General features: G+C 41.3%; 1 protein-coding gene across 2 annotated transcripts; it reads right to left on the bottom strand.

Moving 5' to 3' along the window:
- Positions 1 to 3,495: 3,495 nt before the first annotated feature.
- LOC116827052 (protein SSUH2 homolog) lies at positions 3,496 to 25,160 on the bottom strand. Of its 2 annotated transcripts, XM_032784205.2 has the most exons (13): positions 25,095 to 25,160; positions 20,791 to 20,849; positions 18,035 to 18,139; positions 17,595 to 17,676; positions 16,426 to 16,555; positions 15,138 to 15,198; positions 12,954 to 13,078; positions 11,633 to 11,695; positions 8,650 to 8,735; positions 7,510 to 7,602; positions 6,025 to 6,130; positions 5,122 to 5,229; positions 3,496 to 4,051 (listed from the first exon to the last, which is right to left on the bottom strand). In XM_032784205.2, the coding sequence occupies exons 1-13, from the start codon at positions 25,115 to 25,117 to the stop codon at positions 3,911 to 3,913; spliced, it is 1,182 nt and encodes a 393-aa protein (XP_032640096.1). In that variant the 5' UTR covers positions 25,118 to 25,160; the 3' UTR covers positions 3,496 to 3,910. The 2 variants fall into 2 exon arrangements, with proteins under 2 accessions (XP_032640096.1, XP_032640097.2); XM_032784206.2 differs by lacking the exons at positions 20,791 to 20,849; positions 25,095 to 25,160 and having other exon boundaries at positions 18,035 to 18,367.

The raw sequence follows: 25,160 nt of genomic DNA, 5'->3' as shown, positions 1-25,160 counted from the left end.
CTTTGGAATTTTCTTTATAAAAAGACATACATGTTTGCTTGGCCCGTGGAAAATTTAACTGAGGCAGAAAATGAAACACACTGGTAGCGGAGTTCTTTGCCACTCCCAGGGAACTATAGCATTCTGTGCTGTGTTCAAAAAATAAATGTGACAGGTTTTGGATGCCTGCTGTACTATGATTAAAGAAGACTGAGCATACAAACTTCAGTCGGGAACAAATACATTTATCTTTGATGCTAGGAGACATCTGTTTTTCTGGTTAAATAGGTCTATTTTAACTTTGACAGTTCTAAGTCACGAGCAACCCATCTTTCCGGCTGTCATGGAGTAACAGGGAAACGTCAGTGTCCGCCTAAAGCTGCTGTGTAAAGAGTTTCATAAATGCAAGTATGGTGCAGGAATGATTGAATGAGCCGCTCAGATACTATGGCAAGGTTGTCAACACTTAGATTTTATTGCAAGTCTTGTCATATTTGATGTTTTACGTAAAGCCCCAGCTCCTGGAGACATGCATTTAGGTGCAATTCTCAGCTTTCTTCTTGTATTTTTTTAATGAACATTTCTGCCCCGATGGTTGCAGAGAAAAGCTTGGAAACATGACCCAGGTGCCCCCAAAAGGTTAAAAAACCTGAAGGCAAATTAAAAAAACAACAACTATTTATTCATTTATTAAAATTTCTTTATGGGGGCAACTCATGAATTTTGAATGTTTGGGTTTGGCAGGAATTCATATTCACATCAGAAAGGAAAGAACCCCTGCCAAATATTTCCCACAAGTGTTTTATTCCTTACAGAGTCTGGGTGTTCAGCCATTTAAAATGTAGTGTCTAGTCTACCCAGTGCTAAGCCAATCACATAATCAGTAAGATTTTGCCATTGCTTACATTAGGGCTGTGAGGTAGAGGTAGTCTTAAATTTTTTTCCCACTGAAATTTTAGATGAAAATGAAAAAAATTCCATTTCCAGTTACATTTTCCATGGAAATTGTTGAGTTTTGGCTGAAAATGGGAGTTGGATTTGTAGTTTGCTCTGTGTCCTCATTACCCTCTGTGTACCAGCCTCTGCAGCTGGACACCATCTCCCACAGTGCACTATTGCCAGGGATTCTATGTTACACAGGAGTCCCCTTATTGGTGGGGAAGACGTAATCCTGCGGAGAACCCTAGCATGTAGAATGAGGACATGAGATGCAAACTATCACTTGCTACAAAGCACTACAGCTCCCATTTTTGGCCCAAACCCTTTGGGGTTTGACCAAAATATTTTAGCGAAAAACAAAAATTTCCACTGAAAACAGACACACTCTGCAAAAAAATTAGTCAAAAATCCAATTTTCTGTCAAAAAGCAATTTGATAAGAAAATATTGACTAGCTTACTATGAGGGGTATGTAGGTCTTCATGTTGCCCACCTGAAGGGACCCCAAGTCCAAAGCCATACTCCACCCCAATGGTGTCGCTAGAAGAAGATCCTGCCAAACCAGATGGGTCTGGGGTGTAAGTTTTTAATTTCCAGCCCAGGTTCAGTGGTTGCTCAGAGAGGGACCCTTTGGGGGAGGGATAGCTTAGTGGTTTGAGCATTGGCTTACTAAATCTGGGGTTGTGAGCTCACTCCTTGAGGGATCTGGGGCAAAAATTGTCAGGGATGGCACTTGGTCCTGCTGTGAAGGCAGGGGACTAGACTCAATGACCTTTCAAGGCCCCTTCCAGTTCCATGAGATAGGTATATCTCCATATTAAAGAGGTACTATGAGCTGGAGTCACTTAGATACCACTGAGCCTGTTTAGGCTCAAGACCTTAACAGAAGGGTTTTACTGTCAATGGAGGGAGACATCAGAGGCTTATGCTGACCAGAGAAAGGAGCTCTGCTCTATGATTTATACACTCTAGTTTTGTTTTGAGTTTACTGCATGAAAGGAATGTGCAGCATGAGCCTTTTGCCAAGTTGGTGTCAGTTTGGGTTAAATCTGAATCCCCTGCAATAATACCCCAAATCAGAGAGAATAATTTGTATCGGTTCGGTTTGGATACAAATTAGTCTTTCCATACTTGTCTGCTACGAGAGCTATAATCACTTGGCTAAATGTTTGACCCTTGTTTTGACTGTGGTAGAATTGCTTATAAAGACAAGGTGGTGAGGTCATATCATTTATTGGCCCAGCTTCTGTTGGTGAGAGAGACAAGCTTTCAAGTTTACATAGAGCTTTTCTTCAGATCTGGGACAAAAAGATATGACCTCACCCACCTTGTCCTATAATATCCTGGGATCAACACAGCTACAGCAACACTGCACATTATAATTGTTTGTGTCAGTAAGCTTGCGCTAGTAACTGTACCCAGTTACACAACAACACAGACTACAATGGCTTTGGAGTGCTATCATAGTTACTAATCTGGTAGCCTTTAGTGTTGGCATTTACTTTTCCTACTCCCCGCCCCCTTTCTCTGTCTATCCCTGACAAAGATCTTGGGTCTGAAAAGGATGACATTTCACTACACACATGAGTTGGTTTCAAAGACAAATCATTTGTTGTGCTGCTCTAGGGCCTGAGTCTGATGTTACTTACCGAAAAGTGCTGTCACTCAAGGGAATGAAATTACTCTTGTTGTACACCTTGGCCAATGACAACAATGCAGGCAATGACAACAATAACTATATGGTTTGCACCTCAGCAGGAGGTAGCCAGCAGCCTCATTGGCTGCTTGGAAGTAACATCTAATAGAAAATATGAACGTGAGGGAGAAAGGTCTGATTTATAATCAGTCTGTGAAGTGCTTGAAGAGAGTGTTGCTATTCCACCACTCATTCAGAACAGCCCAGGCAGGGTGGGGGGAGGTTCATCATCCTCAAGCAAGAAAGCTCAGCTCCAGTGTTTATTTTATTCAGTGTCTGTCATGTGCCTGATGCTGTCCCAGGCCCAGAGGAGTTCATGTTCCCTGCTGCGAGGAGCTCCCACTTTAAATAGATGGCTAACAGAAACCTTCTGGGTCCCCCAGTGTAAGGGTCTGTCCTAAATTCTAATTTTTTAAACAGACCACCCTAGTGAGGAGCCTCCTGACATCCTTCTGTAATTGACCCTGCTTGTGCTGACAGTGTGGTTTGAGCCCAAGTCCTATGGAGCTGAAAGCATGAGATGTTATCAGTTGAGCTAGAGGAATAACTCCAGCAGTTCAAAGCAGACTCATGGCTGTTGTGTGGCTCAGTCACGATGAGGGAGACAAAGCCCCGCATTGCCCTTGTGTATGTTACAAGTGGACGTGTGCTAACATCACTACCTATCCCTCTCTGAACCAATCTCTTCCCCCACTTTCTTGTGAAGGTCCTTATCAATGGATAAGGAACACACACACCTGTTGCTCCTGACCCTGAGAGCTATTGCAGAGTACTGGTGTAGTTGCAAAATGACAGATCACAATCCTTCATTTCAAACTCTGTAAGAAAGCTACCTGAAGCTGCTTATATTTCCATCATTTAGAATATGCAAATCACAAATAGGAATTTAAAGGATACATTTATCAAGCTAAATATCTCAATGCAAAGCTACGGAGAACAAAACCAAAAGCTTGGAATTCAAATCTGTCATATAATATGCTCGCAGTGTTCAATTTTCATTATCACAATTTATTTGTCTCCATAAACATAGAGCGAATGGTGAGGGGTGCATGAGAGAGGTGTTCTGGTGGTTAATTTAAGCACTGTATGACCCGCATAAATCATTACTGCACCGATAAAGAGACACCCATCACCCTCTGTGATAATGCTGGGAGTGAAGATCTTTAGATCTGCTGTCCAGTGAAAGTTGGAAAGGAAGGAGTGCTCAGTTTATTAAAGAGAATAAATAATTCTAGCTGCGCTGTGCTGCGCTGCCCGATGGTGTGTTTCTTAGCAGAACTTCTGACCTATCCGTGAATCACATGACTGAACAGCAGCACTTTGCTGGGTAGTCCTCTGTATACACTTTATTCTCATTTCCAAAGACATAGAAAGAATAAACTTTTCCTTTCCATTCATATTCCACCTTGGTGAGTGGAATCAGCTCAATGGTTTGTTTCTGGAATAGACAAAGGAAATATATGATTATATCTGATAATAATCCTAAGGGCAGAGTTTAGGAGTCAGATCCTGCTGCCCTGGCTTACGTTGAGGTGCACCTTATTCACAAATAGCCCCTTTCACTTCCCAGGTAAAATGCTACTCAGCATGAGCAAGTGGATCACAACCGGGCTCTTATTTGGTTTAAGGAGCCTGATCCAAAGCCCACAGAAGATCTCAGGAACTGGCACTGGACCAAGGATCAGTGGTTGAGAAACACTGGTGTAGTCTATCTGTGCCTAGTGTTTCACTCATCTCAGAATTCATATGGTGAAAGTGAATTCTTGGAATGATTTCAGTTCCTTTCCCAAGTATCCTTTGATTGCAAAATATTTACACCTTTCTTTCACACCGGGATATTTAGAAGTAGTGGATTTCATTGTACAGGTTTATACCACTTAAATTATTCCATCCCCAAGTTGCTGTAAAACAAACTTCTTTGAACTTACTTCTCCCATCTGACTCTCCTTTTATTAAAAAAAAAAAAAAAATCTTGGGAACTGACTGCATCATTTACATTGATTTTACATGATGGATCGTCATTTGATTTTGATAGATTTACTCCCAGTGAAAGTCAGATCAGAATCGTGCAACAGAGATCTGGTAAACACGTGACAAGATGCAACCTCCCAGGCAGATGGTAAATTAGTAGCAACTTGCATTCGCATAGGTGTTGCAGGGAGGTGCAGTAAAACAGCTCCAGAACAGGAACAGAAAGCCTGGTTGGCTGAAGGTTGGTCTCTGAATGTGGGGCTGTAGATTTAAGTTAAGAGTCCTCGAACTGGGAGAACATTTTGCATGTTGATGTTTTTGGAGTGTTTTTTGTTTTCTGAGATTACGGTGCACAGTTCTCCTTGAGTAAAGGGAACTGACTGGCTGACCTTGTGTGATTTTGCTGTGTTGTTTCACCAGTTTACAAGTGTAAATTACATATTCTGGAGTTTAGCAGTAGAAAGACAATATTCTCCCCCAGTTGCCTCCCATTTATTGGGGCAATGAGCTCACATCTGTTTGGTGCATCTTACTTACCTGTCTCAATATACGACTGTTGGAGGAAAACTGCATTTGGTGTTGTGCAATGCATGATTCTGAATCCCTATCAATGGTTGGCTCAGGGAAATTCACTATAGGATACACCTGTGAAAATAAAGACAGTTACGAAGGACATATTTATACACCCTTCAAAATGCAGTTAAAGATCATTAGTAAAGAACTGTAGTCCCTTGGGTATGTTTTAATTTTATCCCATTGTACAGACTGCATGCACAATGCCGACGCCCTCCTAAGCATCAATTTGTCTGGCAGCTGGCAAAATGTCAGTGCTTCAAGGGATAAATCAGTTTTAATCTAATTTTAAATACAGATCCTGGACTGTCCTGCAGCACCTCACATCCCTGGCAAAAAGCAGGCCTACAGCTGGCTAAATCAGCACAGGATAGTGAGATTCTCAGATGGCACAATAACCACTCTGGAGAACTCCTTTCCCTGTCTTGTGCTGTGACAAAAAATGGGCCAGAGATGTAAAATCCCTCTATGGATGCAAACTTTCCCCAAATTCCTAGTAGTTCAGATCCAGGGTTCTGGTTCAGGCCTGTCTCTCTTATTGCTCATCCACAAGTATTGATAGCTATCACCAGTGTTTAACTGGACTGTAGCATGTTGCCAATGTTGTAACATGATGCTATAGCAATGGCTGCTACTGTGTTGTTCTGTCATTGGAAAATTGCCGTCACATTTTTTTACTAACATGCAGTGAAATCCTCCTACAGAAATTATACATTTATCATAAAATGTATGGCTATTAATTTTACTTCTTTGTTCCTTTAAAATTACTTGGTACTTAGAGAGCTAGTTCATAAACATGGCAGTGTGCTCTGCAGTTTCAGTGGATTCGAGATACAAGAATTTTAACACAATAGTGTCATTATTTACCACTTGATTTTCATCGCTAAATATTTCCTTCCCGGTGACTTCCTGCAGGTGATAAATAGGAAACCCAAAATTCTTGTCAACAACATATTCAGCCACGTTGTTCTTCCTGTTGGGAAAATGGGGGGAGCATGTTGGTTTCTATTTCTCTTCCTTAAAAGTTACGATTGCTATGATTAGCTGTATACAACCAAACTCCATAGTGTTCAACATGTTTTACAAGCCCTGGGACAAAATCATGCCTTGGGAAGCACACAGGATTATGGCGGAAAAGCCACAGCTGAGAGGGGAACCATCGGGGTAACTTTTGTGACCTGCTCTTATCTCCCACAAAATCTGTCAAGTTCAAGCCTTTGTAGCTAGAGGACATTCTGGGCTGGGCTTTGGTTATGTGCCTCACATGTTTTAGCTCACGTCTCAGATCCTACCACCCCCTTCAGGTTACTACTTTCCTTGGCCTGAATAAACTGTCTGAGAAGAGATTTCCAGGGCCACAGCCAGTCCCAGGTCTACCTTAATTCTGCCTTTGCATTGATTAATGTGTACCACTGTGCAAACTCCAAACAATGAGGGCTTCCATTTGGCCTAAGATATATAGAGATGGTTTCTTCCATGACTGGAATTCAACTACTGGTGGGGTATGAGAGGCACCCTTCAAGCAAGGCACAGCAACATTAAACAGATCAGAATTTAAAGGGAAGATGATGGGTCTGACTCTCATTTACACTAAAGTTCCTTTACACCTTAGGGGCACTGTCAAGTGTGTGTACATTACATGTACACTCACTTTAAGGCCCCTTCATCTTGCTAGAGCAAGGTAAAGGGATCATAGCGTAAACAAGAATCAGGTCCACTACAAGAAAATGTTAGTGAGGTGAAATGTAGTTTACTCAGAATTCTATCTGGGCATTGAGCTAAGGTGCTCCGGCTAACCATACCGAAAGAGTTTTAATAGGCACTAATGCTCGGGACCTTAGTTTTCTATTTGATCCAAAAGTTCTAGTAATCTAGTTGAACACTCCAGGTCTCTGAATATTTGTGTGCCAGATGCATTCAGCATGGACTGTGATTATGTCATTTCTTATACTGCTAACTAAAAGTAGATAATCAAGTGACTTTTGAAACTTACAAAATAATACTTCCTAGAGGTGAAAGCTGGATTTCAATCCCACTCCTTCTTTCAAATCCACAGGTAAAATATCAATTTCTAAGGATTGTGTTAACACTTCTGTTAAATGAGGTGACTATCACCAGGAGCCCTGATCTCATGGTTGGGCCATATAACTGGCAGGTGTAAATCAGACTGGTTCCAATGAAGTCAGTACTCCTAACCATGGCCCAGCATTTCACAGGAATGACCTCAGTGGATCTACCCTCATTTACACCAGTTGAGGATCTGTCTCTGTAACATCAGCATGCTTGAGAATGGCCAACAACTGTATACCCTCCTGTCTAACAAACCCCTGTGTTCATTTGATTTCAACTTACCAAGTGATTGTAAGTTCAGAATGATATAGCAAGAGGCCTTTTCCAGAGCAATGGATGCAATTCTGCCAACCGCCACCATGACAGTCTAAGCAACTATGGAAGAAATACAACATTTATGCACTCGCTTTACACATACAAGCCTCTTTATAGCACTCTCAGGGTACGTCTACACTACCCGCTAGATTGGCGGGTAATGATCGATCTGTCGGGGATTGATTTAATCACGTCTAATGTAGACGCAATAAAATCGATCCCCGATCGCTCTACCGTCGACTCCGGCACTCCATCGTGGTAAGAGGCAGAAGCAGAGTTGACGGGGGAGCGGCAGCAGTTGACTCGTCACTGTCCTCATGGCCAGGTAAATCGGCAGAAGATATGCCAACTTCAGCTCTGAAGTTGTGTATCTTAGGTCGACACCCTTCCCCGCCCCCCCGTGTAGACCTACCCTCATTTTCATCCAGAAAAGTGGATCGGTTCAATGGGCTGTCTGATTTCAATGGGTTCATTAATTGGACATCACCCATTTGCATGTGTGTGTTCTAATGTGACACTAAGGAGTGGGAAAAACAGTCATCTGACTTGACTTTTTAAATTGTAAGGTTTTCAGCCCAGGGATCGTCTCCTACTATGTGTTACTACAGTGTGAGTGAGGCACAATGGGTCTCCAGATCTCGGTTGCATCCCCTTATGTGCTAAAATGATATCATAAATGAATAACAACTTGCAGAAAGTGGGTACAGAATACCATTTTACACCCATTTTGTATTCATTTCCACTAGTTTAAATGGTGCAAGGTAGTGAAGGACAAGGCCCACTGCCTCTCTGTGTCTTAGTCTCTCCAGCATAAAATGGGATTAATAACACCTACCGCACTGTACAGGAGTCTTAGTGAATGTTTGCAAATTGCTTTGCAAGCTTTGAATGTAAGGTGCAAATGTTTGTTATTATAAATGGAAAGATTCCCATTGACTTTAATGAGCATTGAATTGGATCTGTAGTTTGGTTAAGTTCTTATTCAGCTGGCTCCATTTCACTCATCCCCATTTTCAAAGAGCACGAAGGAAATGATATCCTAATAAAGAGCTATCTGGTCAACAAAAGCTGTGAAAGAAATACAAATTGCATCTGGTATTTTCTTACCGTATCTTTCCTGAACCTGAGCAAAATAAACAACTCTGATTGGATAAGTCTTGCCAGCCAGTCCCATTACAAGCTGTACATATTCTCTACATTTAAAAAGGTGAAAAGAAAAGAAAAAGATGTTTTTCTCTGACAAGAATTTGATCTTCTCACTTTTCATTTTGTCAGGTCCACATTCTCAACAACAAAAGTACAAAGAAGTACCTAGAGCTCAGAACGGGGTAACCTAAGTGGAAATATTTCATCCCATGCACCATGCAGCAAGGGCACCTACGATGAAATTCATCCCTGTGCAAAGAACCCACACAAGATCCGTGCACCATGCTAGTCCCACTCAAATCCTAGCTTTGAAGGTTTAAATGGAATGAAAGTAATGCATAGGCCTCATGCTGGATTTCTATACAGGGATGAATTTATCCCCTAATGCAGAATATTCCAGTAAGGATTCCATATCCAGCAGAGTATTTAATTGCAGACAACTTAATGCTGCTGCTTATGTAAGTGACATCACTTCATTAATATCACTGTTAAAATGAGGTAGGCACATCCTTGGATCCATTTTATAGTCTGTACAAGCTAATATATTAGCAAGAAACTTTTCATAACACGTTTTCTGTGTCTGAAGACGGCAGTAGAGTCTGTTCAGTTTCAAATTTTGCAATGCTTACCTGAACATGATTGAGTAGCACCTGCAGATTCCAGAATTAGGACTACAAATTAAAGAGATTCCAGCAAGACCTGTTCTTCCATCCTTGTTAACCATAAAGGTTTGTTAGTCTCTAAGGTGCCACAAGGACTCCTCATTTTGGGGATTTTTTAGTACTCTTGCAGTTATCTAGTCTTGCTGATACTCATAAAAGTAGCCCTTGCCACCTGCAGGACCTGTTTTTCTCCTATAATTTGCATCCTCTGGAGATTCAAGTCCTTTGTCTACAGATACTGCATGCGTAGAAGCACTGCCATATTACTCACATTGACTGACCTATGAGAGTGAGCAGTTATGGAGTCACCATTCTTAAGCAGTCCTTTAGCCTCTTTGATGAAACTGCCAAGCAGGATGAGAGTTGGTGCTAGATCAGATGTGAACAGCCATTGTATCACAATGAATTCTCATTACTAATGAACTGAGCCAGAACAAACTGATGAAAAGCTCAGCATCCTATTACCTGTTCTTTGAGTCATCCAACTAGCTCCTCCGATAAAAACCCCATATGTCTCTGACAGTGACAATGGTTTAGCTATTGGAAAAGGGAACTTCCCTGCCAACAACTGCTGTGACAGCTATATACCACAGAACAGAATTTCTATTCATTTTTTTTACCAATTTCTCATCCTAAATTTGTATAGGAGAGCCTGGGAAAACTTTTGAGGGGACTTGTGCTAAACAATTAATATTGACATCTATAGTGGCTACAGATGGGCAGCCCTTCTTTTTGTGGTTGGTTGAATACTGAGATGATATTTACAAAGGAAGCACCTCAGTTGAGGATCTCTTTAACTGTTACCAATATCTCGGCATCATTAGTGATCTGGATGATGGGATAGATTGCATCCTCAGCAAGTTCACAGATGATACTAAGCTGCAGAGAGAGGTAGATATGTTGGAGAGTAGAGATAGAGTCCAGAGTGATCTAGACCAGTATTTCCCAAACCTGGGATGACGCTTGTTTAGGGAAAGCCCCTGGCAGGCCGGGCCAGTTTGTTTACCTGCCACATTCGCAGGTTCGGCTGAAGAGTGAGGAGGGATTTGATTGCAGCCTTCAACTACCTGAAGGGGGATTCCAAAGAGAATGGAGCTAGGCTGTGCTCAGTGGTGGCAGATGACAGACAAGGAGCAATGGTCTCAAGTTGCACTGGGGGAGATCTAGGCTGGATATTAGGAAAATCTATTTCACCAAGAGGGTGGTGAAGTAGTAGAATGGGTTGCCTAGGGAGGTGGTAGAATCTGCTTCCTTAGAGGTTTTCAAGGCCTGGCTTGACAAAGCCCTGGCTGGGATGATTTAGTTGGGGTTGGTCCTGTTCTGAGCAGGGGGTTGGACTAGATGACCTCCTGAGGTCTCTTCCAACCCTAATCTTCTGTGATTCTACGATTCTATCACAGTAGTGTACAGACAGAAGGGTGCCTTCTAATATCATCTTATTCTCTACTCTACTCATTCACCAACTCTGATATCTGCATTTCTCTTTCCGCCTTTCATTATATCTGGGCAGACAAAACACAGTGAAACTAGCACAAGAAACCACTCTTAGCAGTTAATCTTCTGTCCTGAAACCTTCCCAAATATTCTGGGTACAAATCTATTCCAACTTGATTAGGATGTCATTTCTGTTCAGCCTCCCAATTTCTGTCATTCCCTTCACTGTTCACTTAAAACAGGTTAGATTAAATCACTCCTTTATTAAGGGAAAGCCCTAGATTCAAAGAAAGGTCAGACTCATTTGTCAATATAAATTGGGATCAAATTTTTCTCAAATAACAAAAGGTCACGGTCAACTCCCACTGATAGAAAGATTCCCAGTGACTTCAATGATCTTTGGATCAGGCCCATAACCCTCCATTCTTTAGCTGTCACACAACCATTTACATCTCCTTCCTGACTTTGTCATTTCTCTTTGAAAGATTTGTCAAAGACTGGGAACAGCTGCCCCGTTTTTGAAAGCTGAAGACATATGTTCCCTCAGTATTTATTAAAGACCTAACTTTATCTGTTCCATCTATTTGGAAGAAAGAATGTGAATTGAATGTCCAACAGACACATAGGTGGGACCAGTTCCTACTAGTGACTATTATTCTCAGATGACTTGATATAATTTGCTTGTCAAGAGCTCAGAAAGAGAAAAATTTGGGCCAAGTGGTTTTTATATATTCTTCCAAGTATTTTTGAAGGGAAATTTAAGAGTTTTCTTCCTTCCCTGTAAAATTGTACTGCCAGGAAATGGTGGCACTTGAAAGAGAACTTGCCATAGTTGCATTATAACATACCTGTCCAGATCCACTACACAAGTGGCACTGATTCTTACCATGTCCTTGGCAATTAGGACAATCCTGAAAGCAAAGCAAAAAAGGTATAAGTAACAGAGCAGTGGGTTGAAAGAGAAATACAGCAGCTTGGGGCTGCTGGCATTAGAGCCCATGGGCAATTACTTTTAATCTCAAGGAGTCACCATTCTCACCTAAACCTCATCCTCTCTCTCTATTACACCTGTAGGTAAGGGGAGCCTTGCTTGAAACCCATTGGCAAAGAAACCTAAAATGACTAGTGGAGACAGGGTTTCCACTGTGAAATGAAATGATCGTATCACAGGGAGCAGAAAGTATAAAAAAGACTGTCAACCCTACATTGAAATACACGCTCAAAGATCTTCTGTCCTCTTCCAAGTGGAAACATCAGGAAGCAGGATATATATTTTCTTACCTAGGTTACCGGGTTCTTACACAAAACCAGTTGGGTTGGCTTTTCTGTCTAGTTTTGTTTGTTTTACTCCAAAAATAGTCTTGCTTTGTTTTGTTGGGCGGATACAAATCCTTTTTCATGGCAGCCTGCCCACTTGAAATGCACACTTCAGACTATCTGGAGCACTAAAATCAACTCCTTGCCAAAAACAAGGGCTAATCCTTTATCTCATTATTTAAAGCAACAAAAACAATGCTACCTGCCAGAAACCTGAGTTATCTTTTCTTAACCTAAATCAGAAGAAGAAGAAGCAATAAATACAGTTATACCCCAGAAGAGCCATTACAATTAGTAAAAACAGGTATATGTGCTAGATATTTAACCACAAATATAGAACTGAAATACGATAGCACAGTGATTTTAAAATCAATATGTAATCAAGCCTTCTGCATTTAGGATAACGTGATGCCTTGGGACCAGGATCCTGCTCCACTGAAGCCAATGGGAGTTTTGCCATTGATTTCAATGAGAGTAGGATCAAACTCTTAAAGATCAGACTTTGAGTTACATGCTGCCGGATTTAGGATTAGAAATATTTTCTATTAGTGTAGGTAGTAAAGCACTGAAATGGGACTTTAAAAACCTGGGCTCAGTCCTGGCTCTGACACAGACTTCCTGTGGGATCTTAGGCAAATTGCTTGACCACTTTTTGTGCCTTGGTTGCCCCTCTATACAATGAGATAATAATATTTTTCTTCTCCCACCTTTTGTCCATCTTGTCTAGTTAGATTGTCAGCTCTTTGGGGATAGGACAGTTGCTTAGCACAATAGGGACCTGATTTCAAATGGGACACTCCTGTCACCCAATGAATGATCCTTTAGAAGTCGGAATGTTTGTGGGGGGTTTACCTGTACTGAATATGTGTGCGGCACTGGAATGTGCATTTTACAATCTGTAAACAGAGGAGGTGCATCCACTACTATTGCCCATGGGGCAGGTGCTGGTGCGACATCAGAAGAGTCCACAAATCCACCTAGAGCAAAGGACTAAAGATCAGTCAGAAAAGACAGTGGTGCATTAGGGAGGATGGGAGGTTAGCATGGAATGGACAAAAACATCACCAGGCACCCCCTTTCACACGTGCGTTTCAGTGCTAGTGGAAGGTGCCAGGTTGATGGTAGTGAAGGAAACTGAGGGAAGCCGCTTATTCACAAAACAAATACAATTTAGACAGTGGCAGTTCAGATCTTATCCATTATAGCCCACCTTCCCAGGGGTGAGAGGTGCCAATTAGTACTGACTGGTGTCATGGTTCCTCTGATGCCAGCCTCTGTTTACTGGGCGGAGACCCACCTACTCATTCAAGAAAGACTACTGAATCCGTCAGCTGGGAAGGACTTTAGGTCTCTGCTAATCTGTGCTACATTCAAGTCCAAAACACATCAGAGTCATTGCACCACAGGAGGAGTTGCACCTTAGGAGGCATAAACCCTCTGTCAGATCTCCAGTGCTCAGAAGGAACATGGAAGCTGTGCCGTCTTTAAACATGTTGCCACCTCTTCCCTTCTCCTCTAGTAGCATGTTCTCTAATGCTGGAGATCAATGCCTGGCTTCATCCCATTTGGAATCATTTTCCTACAATTGTCGCTTGCCCTTTCACAGGGTGGATGGAGGAAAGCTCCTTGAACTTACCACCCCCAAGCCAACCCTTTACAGAGGCCAATCTGTTTTAATTAGATGAGAAAATGTCCCCAATTTAAAGCTTATATTTGCAACCATATGAGGTTGTATAACCTCAGTGTATTCAATTCTCTTCTCTTTCCCTTTGTACACCCATATCCCGGTCTCTAGACAATCTTCCCCCCTCTCCCCTTCTCCTTTTCTCTCTGAAGGCAGGAAGATGTTACAATCCATTTTACTCTGAGGTCAAAGTAAACTGGCCTCACTGTGCTTGAGCTAGTATGGAAGTTAATTGTATATCAGGAACTATGACTCCAGTGAGCAACTTCTGATATGTTAACAAACCTGCATCTGTCAGTGGAAATTGAAGCAAAGGAACATGCTGTTTCCTGAACTGGACTTTTTTTTTTTAATTATAAAAGACAATTACAATAAATGGTGGGAAAGGTTCTAAATGAATCTATTGCCCCAGCTTATATTTAGCTTGTGTGAATAACTCTGGGACCTGATCCACAGCCCACTGAAGTCCATGTAAATACTCCCATTCATTTACTGGGCTTTGCATCAGGCCCAGAGCAAACCAGCTTAGAAGAATCAAAAATATTAGTGGGCACATACAATGGACTGGCAGGAAGTTAGCTTTCACTTAGCTGGCCCCCATGATAACATTCACCTTCCACTTCCAATTTTCCTCACTTTTTCCTCTCCCTTCACCTTCCATTCTCCTCCATCTCTCTTCTTCCACTCTTGTCTTCTCCTACCTCTGTTTCTCCCCGACTTCCTCTCTCTCTTTCTTTTCCTTTCCTCTCTTCCCACCCTTCAACTGGCACTTTTATCTGATCTTCCCTCCCCATCATCTACCTCTTTGCTTCTCTCTCCCCAAAATAATACATACACAGAAATATTTTCCAATGGTTTTTCATTTAGGGAGGTGGGGATTGGACTAAAATGCCGGAATGGGATGCCAAACATATCATCACTGAGTTACTACAGGAGCACTAGCTTAAGCAGACTCACCTTGTTTCACTATCCAAAAGCCAAAGAGAAAATAAATGTCACAAAAGTTGACAGGCAAAGAAAAATAAATTATAATTTTTAAATCTTTTGATCTCCACCAATTTGGGCTGGATTTAAACTCGCCACCTAAACAGGTGAAAGGCTTAGTTATAAATCCGGTTCTCCATGCCTCTGAAATCAGGCCCTAGGAGACCTCAAGTTGGATTCCAAAACTGAGGCAATCAGAATCAGTAGCCATTTTTGAAAATATTGCCCCTTATGATTCTGCTAGTCTGTGTGCAGTTAAGGAGCATGTGGTCACTCGTTAAATCCATAAATCTACTAAGATAGTCATTCCCTGCCATAGTACATTCTACAGTGTTCACTCCGCTAAGTAAGAGCGCTAATATGCTTACCATTATAAGGCTCGCTGATCGGGAATGTTTCTCTGGTTTCAGTGAAGGTTTGCAGACGATACTGATAAGACCAAACAAAAGTCAACTTCAATGTAAAGCTGCTTCTTATTCTCTGCTAGGAGGTGAAGCAATTCTGGGCTTAATCCTGCTCCCTTTAAAAACAATGGTACAACCTATATTGACTTCAAGGAGAGTAGAATTGGTTCCTGCGTTTGGGTAATCAGAGCTGTTCTGATTTCAAAAGCAAGAGCTAGACAGAGCAATAAAATAGTTAAATTAATAAATGATTGCACTGTGGAGTAATAGCATGGAGAATGCTGTGTTCATCTGAGGCATAAGCAGTCTTGATATCACAGAGACATGCTAGCATGAGGCTGGGTGGGAGTGACCTGTGCTAAAAGTCATAGGTGAAACTTGGTGAAGATGCACATTGAGGGGCTCACTGCACTAGCATAAGTCACTTCAGTATTTGTTTTCTTTGCTGCTGCCTAACCACAATACTGATATCTTCCAGTCCAGTCATGTCTTCCAGTCCACCATGAAGAATCTATGAGATCAAGAACTTTTCAGACCAATTTTACATTTAGGGAAAAATTCATTCTCTTCTCTGGGATGTACTTTAGACACACACACACACACACACACACACACACACACACAGAGTCTCCTTAGTATAACGAGAGGAAGCACCATATTTTGGAGCAAAGGAAAATCTAACGGGCCTATCTTAGCTGTAAATGGCCAATTTTAGTGTGCATGTGTCTGGAGGGGGTGAGTTATGAAATGGGACCACTTTCAAATTGGTAACATGACAAATGCTGATTTTTTGAGGTTTTACATTTCGTTGCAAATATCTTGCCTACCTTCCCGTGATGAGTGTCTGTACGAGCCCTTGTCTACAATGGGGGGGTGGAGAAATCGATCTAAGTTACACAACTTCAGCTACATGAATAATATAGCTGAAGTCGACATACTTAGATCGATTTACCGTGGTGTCTTCACCGCGGTGAGTCCACTGCTGCCGCTCCACCATCGACTCCGCCTGCACCTCTTGAGGCTGGAGTACAGGAGTCGACAGGAGAGTGCTTGGGGATCAATTTATCGCATCTAGACTAGACATGATAAATTGATCCCCATTGGATCAATCACTGCCCATCAATCCAGCAGGTAGCATAGACATACCCTGAAACCGTAGATCGTTGCAGTTGGTATAGGAATAAGCCTATCAACTAAGCCTGCCATGCAATGCTAAATCTGGTCAGCTGTTTTCAATACTATTTGTACTTACTCTTAATGTGTTGAGCGGAGTCAGGTTCTGGACCACCATATGTTTTGCAGGGGCAATCAGATAGCAGCACTTATTGGCTATGTACTGTACTAAGGCTTCTCTGGCTACATGATCAGAAATAGCTAGAATGCTGGAAAAGGAAAGAAAAAATGTTTTGGTAAAAACTGGACAATTCACTTCACTCCCTGAGATTGAGGAAGAGGGGAAAAAATGTAAAACCATTGGCTACCATTTTCTTAAGTGGCTAGCAATATGGCATGCTTCATCTTTAGGTGCCTTGCTAAAGACACATTTGAAAAGGGTCTGATTTCTGAGGCTGCTGAGCCCCTCTGAAAAATCAAGTTGCTTTAAAATATCTTGTTGAGCCCCTAAAATTTGAGGTGCTCTAACTCACAAGTTACTTATGAAAATCATGGCCCTCACCCTAGATTACAGTTGTTTGTAAAGTCTGGACTAATTTGACGGTACACTGATGTTTCTGATGGCAAATAAAGGTCAGGAAAGGTCCAGATCAAATCCCTGAATCCAAAAACTCCTGAACATTGGGGCCATAAAAAAATTCAGATCTGATCAGACTCAGAGCCAAATTCCCAGATGTTCAGAATCAGTGTTTGAATTCAACAGAGCATAGAGATCAGTTCGAGCTGTTACTCTAATGCAAGGTTTGGACTCAGGATTCTGGTTCAGTGTCACCTCTTTTCTCTATGCTCTTTCTCTGGGCTAGATGGACTTTTGGTCTGACCCAGTATGGCCGTTCTTATGTTCTGTTTTCTTTTCCAGGGTAAGGTGAAAATGCGTTGTTCTGTTTTAGAAGATGTTTCTCTTCATAATGCTGCTGTTTTAAAGCAATGTGCACAAGGCTGTAGAAAGACAGGCAAAGGACAATTCTATAAGCTGCTAGTCAAAGATACTTAATGGGCTAAGCTCCCATTGACTTCAGTGGGATTAGAATCGGGTCCAAACTCAGATAACAGCAATCAGCATCCAAGCAATATGATAGATAGTATCCAGCATTAACCTATCTAGGTAAATACATCAATAAAACGTGGAAATTCAGGCTATGAATTTTACACTATGATTCCACCATCTTCCACAGACAATAATGTAAATGTGAGTTCAAAAAGAGTTTGCGCTCCCACACTGGAAACAGCACCTAAAAGGCATCTTACCTCCACTCTATCTGAGGTGGAATGGCATCACTGTGCTCTCCTTCAGGCAGCTGATCAGTTGGGGGAGGTAAACCTTTGTTTCCTACAGTGAAATAACAGCAAGAAAAGTTGAATTTAATAACTTGCATTGGCATAGTTCAATTTTCTGCTAGTTTGGGAAGATGCAGATGATGAGTTCAGAACTCTGCTTCTTATAATATAACTTGCTGGCTTTACTGATACCTCATCCTCCTGTGTCTTTTATTAGTCTCATTTACCTGTAGTATTGTATCATAACCTAGATCTTTGACTGTCTTTTTATTGTGTATCTCTTCAAGGCTAGCACAATAAAGATCTGTTCCTTGATTACTTTAACACTGTCTGCAATAGGCGGTTATTTAAAAGTGACAGACATTGCCCTGGACAAACAACCCTCATGTACTGTGGGAGATTGTACCAACCGTAGTCTCCTGAATCTTCCCCTTCATCTTCAGTGGCCCCATCCATCAGCTCCAAGGGGGGCGCACTGGGTTGTTCATGGGGTGAAGAATAAGGAGCAGGGGCATCTGCAACACATGAGTTAAAGAGAAGTGAATTCTGGTAGGGATCTAAAAGTACATACAGTAGACTGACAGTGCTTTGCAAGGAAACAGCCATTAACAATACAATAAAAACATCAAGAGGAGAGAACATATGAAGTCATTAATACCAGTTTGAAGTAATGATGGGAAACCTTCAGCAGAAGGTTCCAGGAAATGTGCTGTATTGATTAGATCTGGATTGGAAGTGATGTCTTCACAACAATGGTGTAGTTTGCAGACCAGTATACTGCAAGTTCCCAATCAGTTTGTCCTATCTCTATGGTACTTGTGGGTCACCAAGAACCATGTGTTTCTGCAAAATGATTAGTCCATATCTGAATTAGTTACCATTCCAGAACTGAATGTTTGGCTTGACTAGTCCTTCTAGGGTGTATTAACCATAGATCCCATGGACTGGGATACCCATGTGAACTGCCTAAGAAATGCCACAGAAGTAGAGGGCCATGGTATTGTGATGATGCAGAAGATGTGGGTTAAGGGGCAGTCTCAAAATTTCTGACTTTTAGGTTAATAGAGATCAGCCACATTGCAAAAATAACAGGATTGATCTTTGAATTACAAGATGGCCCCTTTCTGGACTATATAAAAACATATTATTCAATCATTCCCTTCTAGTCAGTCTATGAAGTGTTAGATGGTGGCCACAGGTAAGACTGTGCGGGTGGGAATCTCAAAGCAGTGAATGGGATCAAGCAAAATGAGGCAAAAGGCAGCACTGGAGCTGTCTATCTATCTAATCTAGCTCTCTAGTAGTCAAGGGAGGAAGGCAAAAATCTTTCATAGGAATCCACTCTAGCAGATCTGCCCAGCCAAAAGTACTTAACAACCCAGAGAGTTTACAAAGTCAATTGCTAAACTAACTTATTTCAGTAGCAAACAAACCTCCTCACTGTATTCAGAGTAAATTGACTGAGAGAGCAAAGTCCAAAGAGAATAAAAAACAATCACTGTTAATTTGTCTCAGAAACATCTCTGCCATGTTTCTGAGTACAGGAAGCAGATGTCAAGTTTGTTCTTTAAGCTCAGGAAGGTGTGGCAATGAGCAACACAGAATGCCACAGGACTCTTCCTCCTTTAACGGGAACTTTTGGGTTACTGCAGGTCAGAAACGTGGCAATATTGTTCTCATAAATATGCAGGCAGTGTGCTGTATACTTATACAGTTTGTACAGTATCTGCAGCACATGCCTGGCATATTCTTGGTTTTGTTACCCTTTACTATTGGTCAGCTTTATGCTACATGGTTAGCCACAATGCTGAGGAAGGAAAGGCCATTTTGTCTTTAAGGAACATGATTGTGAACATCTAGATTTTATTCTTTGCAACAGGTTTGTTTTCCATGTGCCCTTGGGAAAAACCCCTTAACTCCTCCATGCCTCAGTCTCCTCATCTGTAAAATGGACAGAATTCTATTTACGTGCCCACATCCACATTAGTGTAAGATCATCGCAAAATCAGCACACCATTTAGCACAGTTTAACAGCCTCTGCTCAAGATAGCTTCAGGACTGGACTAGTAGGAATGCTGCAAGTTACAGACATAGGTGCACTGGCAGAGCTGAGTGAGAGAAAGTTCCACAGCATCTGCCTTGTAACATGCCTGGCTCCATCTGGCACTATTAGTCACTCACTTTCAGAAGCATTAAATTTACTCACAAACTTTAAGTTAACTAAGGGCCCTGTTTGCACTGGTTACGGCCCCATGAAAATGTCCTGACGTCACTGGAGTTGTGCAGTGTGTAATTCTTGGCCCAGAATAACTAAAATAAGAGACTGGAATGCATGAATTTTTGCTTGTCTCACTTACCTGGTGTGCTGCAGATGTGACAGTGGTCTCTATCTTGCATCCTCTGCTGTACGGGGAAGACTCCTAACCTACTGTGACTCCAAATGAGTCAAGTCGACCGTGCTAGATAATATACCTAGGTCTGTTGTTAATATAACTGGATCTGTTGTTGCTGTTGTAAAACGTATTTTCACAATGTCAAAGAATGGGTAAATATTTGAATATGACTCCACCTTCTTTGAAAGTGCAGCTCAGGCATGGTAAAGGACAGGGGACTTTTTAGAGGGGAACAAGCATAACCATGTGGAGTTTCACAATGTGAGCTGCAATCATGACGATCAGCATGCCTGACTGCAAAAGGAAAAGCACTGACCGTCATGTGCTTTATGTGTCTCTCAGAAGAAAGCCTCAAACCTTCCTTCAGGTACACAGCATTTATCATTCAGGGCAGACCCTAAGAATTTGCAACATATTAGTATTTTCATGTACTATGAACTGTTATGTGCTTGGGTTATTCTTGTCTGACATACCAGCACGATGTCATTAAGAATGCTTCCAAAAACACACACAAAATCAAAACCTGGTCTATTTTAATTGTTACCGTTATTGCATACGATTTTTGAAGCTCAATGTTGTTCTTATTGAAGTCAACAAGGTGGGACAATGGTCTTTTCTTTTGTTTTCCTCATTTTTTAGACAGGACAGCAAACAAAGCTAAGGATTGTGGGTTGTTTAGCTCCTCGCAAATCTTGCTTGAAAACAGCCTGCTCAGTAGTTTAGATCTAATCTCAGGTAAACAGCTGCTAATTTACAAATACCATTGTCCATACCTTGTGCAACAGAGGGAGAAAGGAGACATTCACTTCCCAAATTCAGATGGTTTTCATTTCTGTTTGGAAGAATGCAAACAAAGAATATAATGAAACAAGCCCTCTGCTAGGAGAAGGGGATGCACAGCAAGGTCATGATTCATTATGATGTAGGATTAATGGTATTTATTACCCGCTTGCCCCTGGAGGCGGCCCCAACAGGATGAAGGTTGAGACACATGGCAGCGCAATTTAGGAGAAACTCATCCTGCTATTGCCTGTGCTGTGCTCTGCTTGTTGGGTGTGTTACTCTGAGTTGTGAGAATGTGGCAAAAAAAAAAAAAGCCCTGTGAATCGTCTATTGCATTTTTAAACCAATATGAATGTGTTCGCACCCCTTTTGCAAATCCTCCGGGAATTAGATTAGTGGTTGGCTGGAATGCTCGTGGAAACCGAGTTGGGTTTTTACTTTACATAAAAGTAAACAGAAGCCAGCTTCACCTCCTTAAAATGTTTCTTAACTGTGATTACCATAGCAAGTGCTTGCATAATATTGATTTTTTTTTCTCCTGCTAGCAATCTCACTACAAAACTGTCATTAATCATTCATTGGAAGCCAGTTCTGTTTTCAAGCCCTTAATCACTGGATTTTCCGTACTAACTTAACTGGTTGCACAATATCCTGTACAATGAGTGGATGGATGGAACAGCACTCTCCTGCTGAGGCCTCTCCTATTCCTGGCATGCCCCCAAAGCTGTGGGGCAATGGGGTAGAATGGCACAGAACTGGCTATCCACCGACTGCGCAAGCCAAAGATTCTCCCATTCCAGGGTAATCACCAGTTGCCTGATAAAGCAGTTGTATGGTCTCCTTGCCTTAGCAAAGTGGTACAGAGACTGTATTGTGGCCAAAGGTCTAGCCTAGTCTGAATTAAAAACCCAATAGTCAATCAGGTAGTCACCCGTGCAAGTCTTTAACCTGCTTTTTATCCCCTGTATAATTGTTCTGCTTTGTCCAGATACAAAGAGAGAGATTTCCAGCCTATTTGTGGGTCTTAAACCCCAGCACTCCTGTATGCTTTGCTGGAAGTTGTGCAGGTCTATGTGAGCTGAGAATATGCTTTCTAAATTAAACTGCTTCCCTCTGATATTTTGGTTGGTGTCTTGGTTCTCACCTGGGCTGAATCATTTTATAGCAGCTGTGAGCAACTATTTTAAGTCTCTCCTTTGCACGACTTTACTGGGGAAGTTTCTAAAACAGAGACTGAGGGATAGGAGTGTTGTATGTGAAGGTCACATCAGAACAAACTCATAGCATTTGATGGATGAAAAATGAGCAATGGGGACCTGAAGAGCAAAGGTGGTTTTGAATGATATATGGGGCCTTTCACTAGTAATTCATATGCAATCTGGGCCACAAGTGACAGACATCAATTGACTGTTGATGAACCATAGTTGGTAAAGATGATTTTTGGTATCTCGGTTCAGTTCCAAGAGGTCAGGTGTCCACATCATATTAAAGAATCATCACAATCAATGTGCCTAGCAGAGAAGGCAAGGACTGAGTGGCAATGAAGAATGAACAACTCTCATACATCTAGAGGTGGTCTCTCCAGGCCGGGCCTCAGGGGCACAGTGTGGATGTTTGCAGTGCCAGGGATCAAACTGTAACTGGGCAAAAGATAAATAAATGACTTCAGTGTTATCAGACTGGAACTTTTTGAAAGAACTACAAATGTGGCAGAGGCATAATGTCCAGAGGTGGATCATGAATTTCCCAGTGTTTAAGTGTTTCATATCCAAAGTTTTGGTTTGGCTCTACTTCAGCCTTCAAACTGTACTGAGCTACAGTTCAAAAGGCACAATATATAGAGAAGGGCAGGGTACACTAAAGCAACCTGTACCATACACTAAGCCAGGGGTAGGCAACCTATGGCACGGGTGCCGAAGGCGGCACGCAAGCTGATTTTTCAGTGGCACTCATGCTGCCTGGGTCCTGGTCATCAGTCCGGGGAGCTCTGCATTTTAATTCAATTTTAAATGAAGCATCTTAAACATTTTAAAAGCCTTATTTACTTGACATACAATAATAGTTTAGTTAAATGTTATAGACTTATAGAAAGAGACCTTCTAAAAACATTCAAATGTGTTACTTGCACGCAAACCCATAAATTGGAGTGAATGAATGAAGACGCGGCACAGCACTTCTGAAAGGTTGCGACCCCTGCACTAAGCTGTTCAGACGTCTTGTTTTAATGCATAGTGCCCCTTTCTTCCTTTTGTAGATCACTCCACCACTGATGGGTGGATATTTTTTAATCTTGATTCCAAGGGTGTGGAAACCTAAGACTTTCCCTTTATTGTTTGTATTTAACAATGTAGGTATAATACGATGTATTAAACACATAGCCGAATCTGTGTTGTAAATTTTAAAGTAACTTTGCTAGATGCTTGAAGCAGAGCTTACAGACACTTTGTAAACCAAAGTCTATAATGTTGTCATAAGTACCTTACCCTTGATAATAATTCTTTATTTCTTAAGCATTTCTCTAACAATCTCCATAAAAACCTCAACAAGAAGACCCAAAGACATAACATACCATAAAAAATAGCATAAAAAACTACTGATTTGAAAAAGGTCAAACCAGCAAACATGTCTGAGGTTTTTTATAGACATTGGATAATTTGCTGATTTAAAAAAGAGAACATGTCTGAGGTTTTTTATAGGCATTGGATAATTTGCTCTTGGTACCTGCTTAGAATCATTCCAGATGTCTGATTCTAAAAAGGAAATCCAAATAAGGTTAAAAATAAAAGGAGGAAGATTCCAAAATGGACTGTAAAGGTAATACCATTGCTATGACTAACAGTCCTGGCAGGCCAAATTTTTATCTCCTTTACACCCGTGTGATCTCTGAGTCACTGCCCAGAAGTCAACGGAGTTAGAGATAACCGTGTGTTGTTATAAATGAATGATGTGTGAATCTTAGAATGTTTATCTGAATCTCTGAAAAGGCTGTGCAGGAATTTTCCTAGCATTTCTGGTACTTCCTGCTCCCAGCTGGACTAGAAACATTGCAAAAATAGCCTCTCATCACATCCCAGGGAGAAGCATGTAATACAGAGGGGTGCAGAGCTTAAAATAAGGGGGAAAAGAAGTTAACTGAAACCTTATTCTAGTTAGCTGGCAGAGAGCTAAGAGAGACAATTTAACCTGTTCTGAAAACAGACTCCCCGACAGCATACATCATTGTCAAGGGAAACACTTGCAATGTTAGCCCAGATTATCAACTGGTGTAAAATAGCATAGGCTTCAATGGAGATACTTATTTGTACCAAGTGAGGATCTGGCCCATTGTGCTTCAAAGGATAAATGTATGCCTCCTGTTATTATTAGTAATGGAAGTTGCACATTTAAGTTAACATCCCAAGCACAGCACTGTTCAACAGATGGAAGGGGAACAAGGATAGCCCTACTTTAAGAAGGGTTAAAATGTACCACAATGTCCAGTTCCAAGCTGCATTTTGCAAAAATAATTGTGAGTCTTCACGTGATTCTTAAGCATCCTTTTGAAGGAAAACTACTGTGTTGTTCTATAATTAATACTCTAAACACAGTAATAGCATTGTTACATGCAGTTTTTAGGTATGTAACTGTACTGCAATCCTCAACTGTGAATTTCATTGTTTTTGATGAGTTTCATATAGGACTACATTTTCAAACCAGGGCATATTGCTACAGTGATAAAATGTGGGATTTTAAAGGTCTATCCACTGCAACCACATCTGAGAATATGGCCATTCACCTTCATAGACTATATGGTTTTGCCCCTAGTCTTGGGAAAGCGTCCATCATGCCTCACTCAGGAAAGATTTTATTTATCCTGAACAGCAAAAACCAGGAGTTTTTGATGGAAACTGTAACTGACTCATATACATATCATGGGATGAAGACATCGTTATACAACATAAAAAAGGCAATGCTGAGAATACTAACTGGCATTCACTAGAACTTTCCAGAGTTGGATGAAAAACTCCCTCTGACTTAGCAACAGCATAAACTGATAGAAAACTGTTTCGTTTTAAAAACATTACTCTTAACATTTAAAAACCAACTGAGACATTTCTACAAATTCTCCCCAAATTTTTACTTTTATTTGGATTAGAAAAACAAAAGTTTCATAGCTCACTTAATCAGCAACCTCCCTCTCTCTGCATTACTGTATTAAAATTGCATGCAGCAACTGTACGATTCCATGATTTTTCCAACATAGCAGAATGTTTGTACCTCTCCTTCACAAAAATACATTATTTCTTAAGCTCACCCAATCTGCAGCTCTTGCTCCATTGTTGTTGAAAGACACTGACTGCTGTTTGCTCAAGAAATGACA

This window comes from Chelonoidis abingdonii, chromosome 17 (assembly GCF_003597395.2).
Source record: "Chelonoidis abingdonii isolate Lonesome George chromosome 17, CheloAbing_2.0, whole genome shotgun sequence".
NCBI lineage: Eukaryota > Metazoa > Chordata > Testudines > Testudinidae > Chelonoidis > Chelonoidis abingdonii.
Note: the sequence above shows the minus strand (reverse complement) of the source record. Positions and strands in the feature narration are given on the sequence as shown.

Bases quoted from the DNA above. Each gene is read 5' to 3' on its own strand.
- LOC116827052 (XM_032784206.2), bottom strand. From the start codon at position 18,266: ATGTTCTCTCCTCTTGATGTTTTTATTGTATTGTTAATGGCTGTTTCC. The intron at 11,696-12,953 runs GTAAACCCCCCA...CTTTGCTTTCAG, and splicing joins CGCACACATATTCAGTACAG to GATTGTCCTAATTGCCAAGG. The intron at 4,052-5,121 runs GTAAGTAAGATG...TGTCTATTCCAG, and splicing joins ACAGTCGTATATTGAGACAG to AAACAAACCATTGAGCTGAT.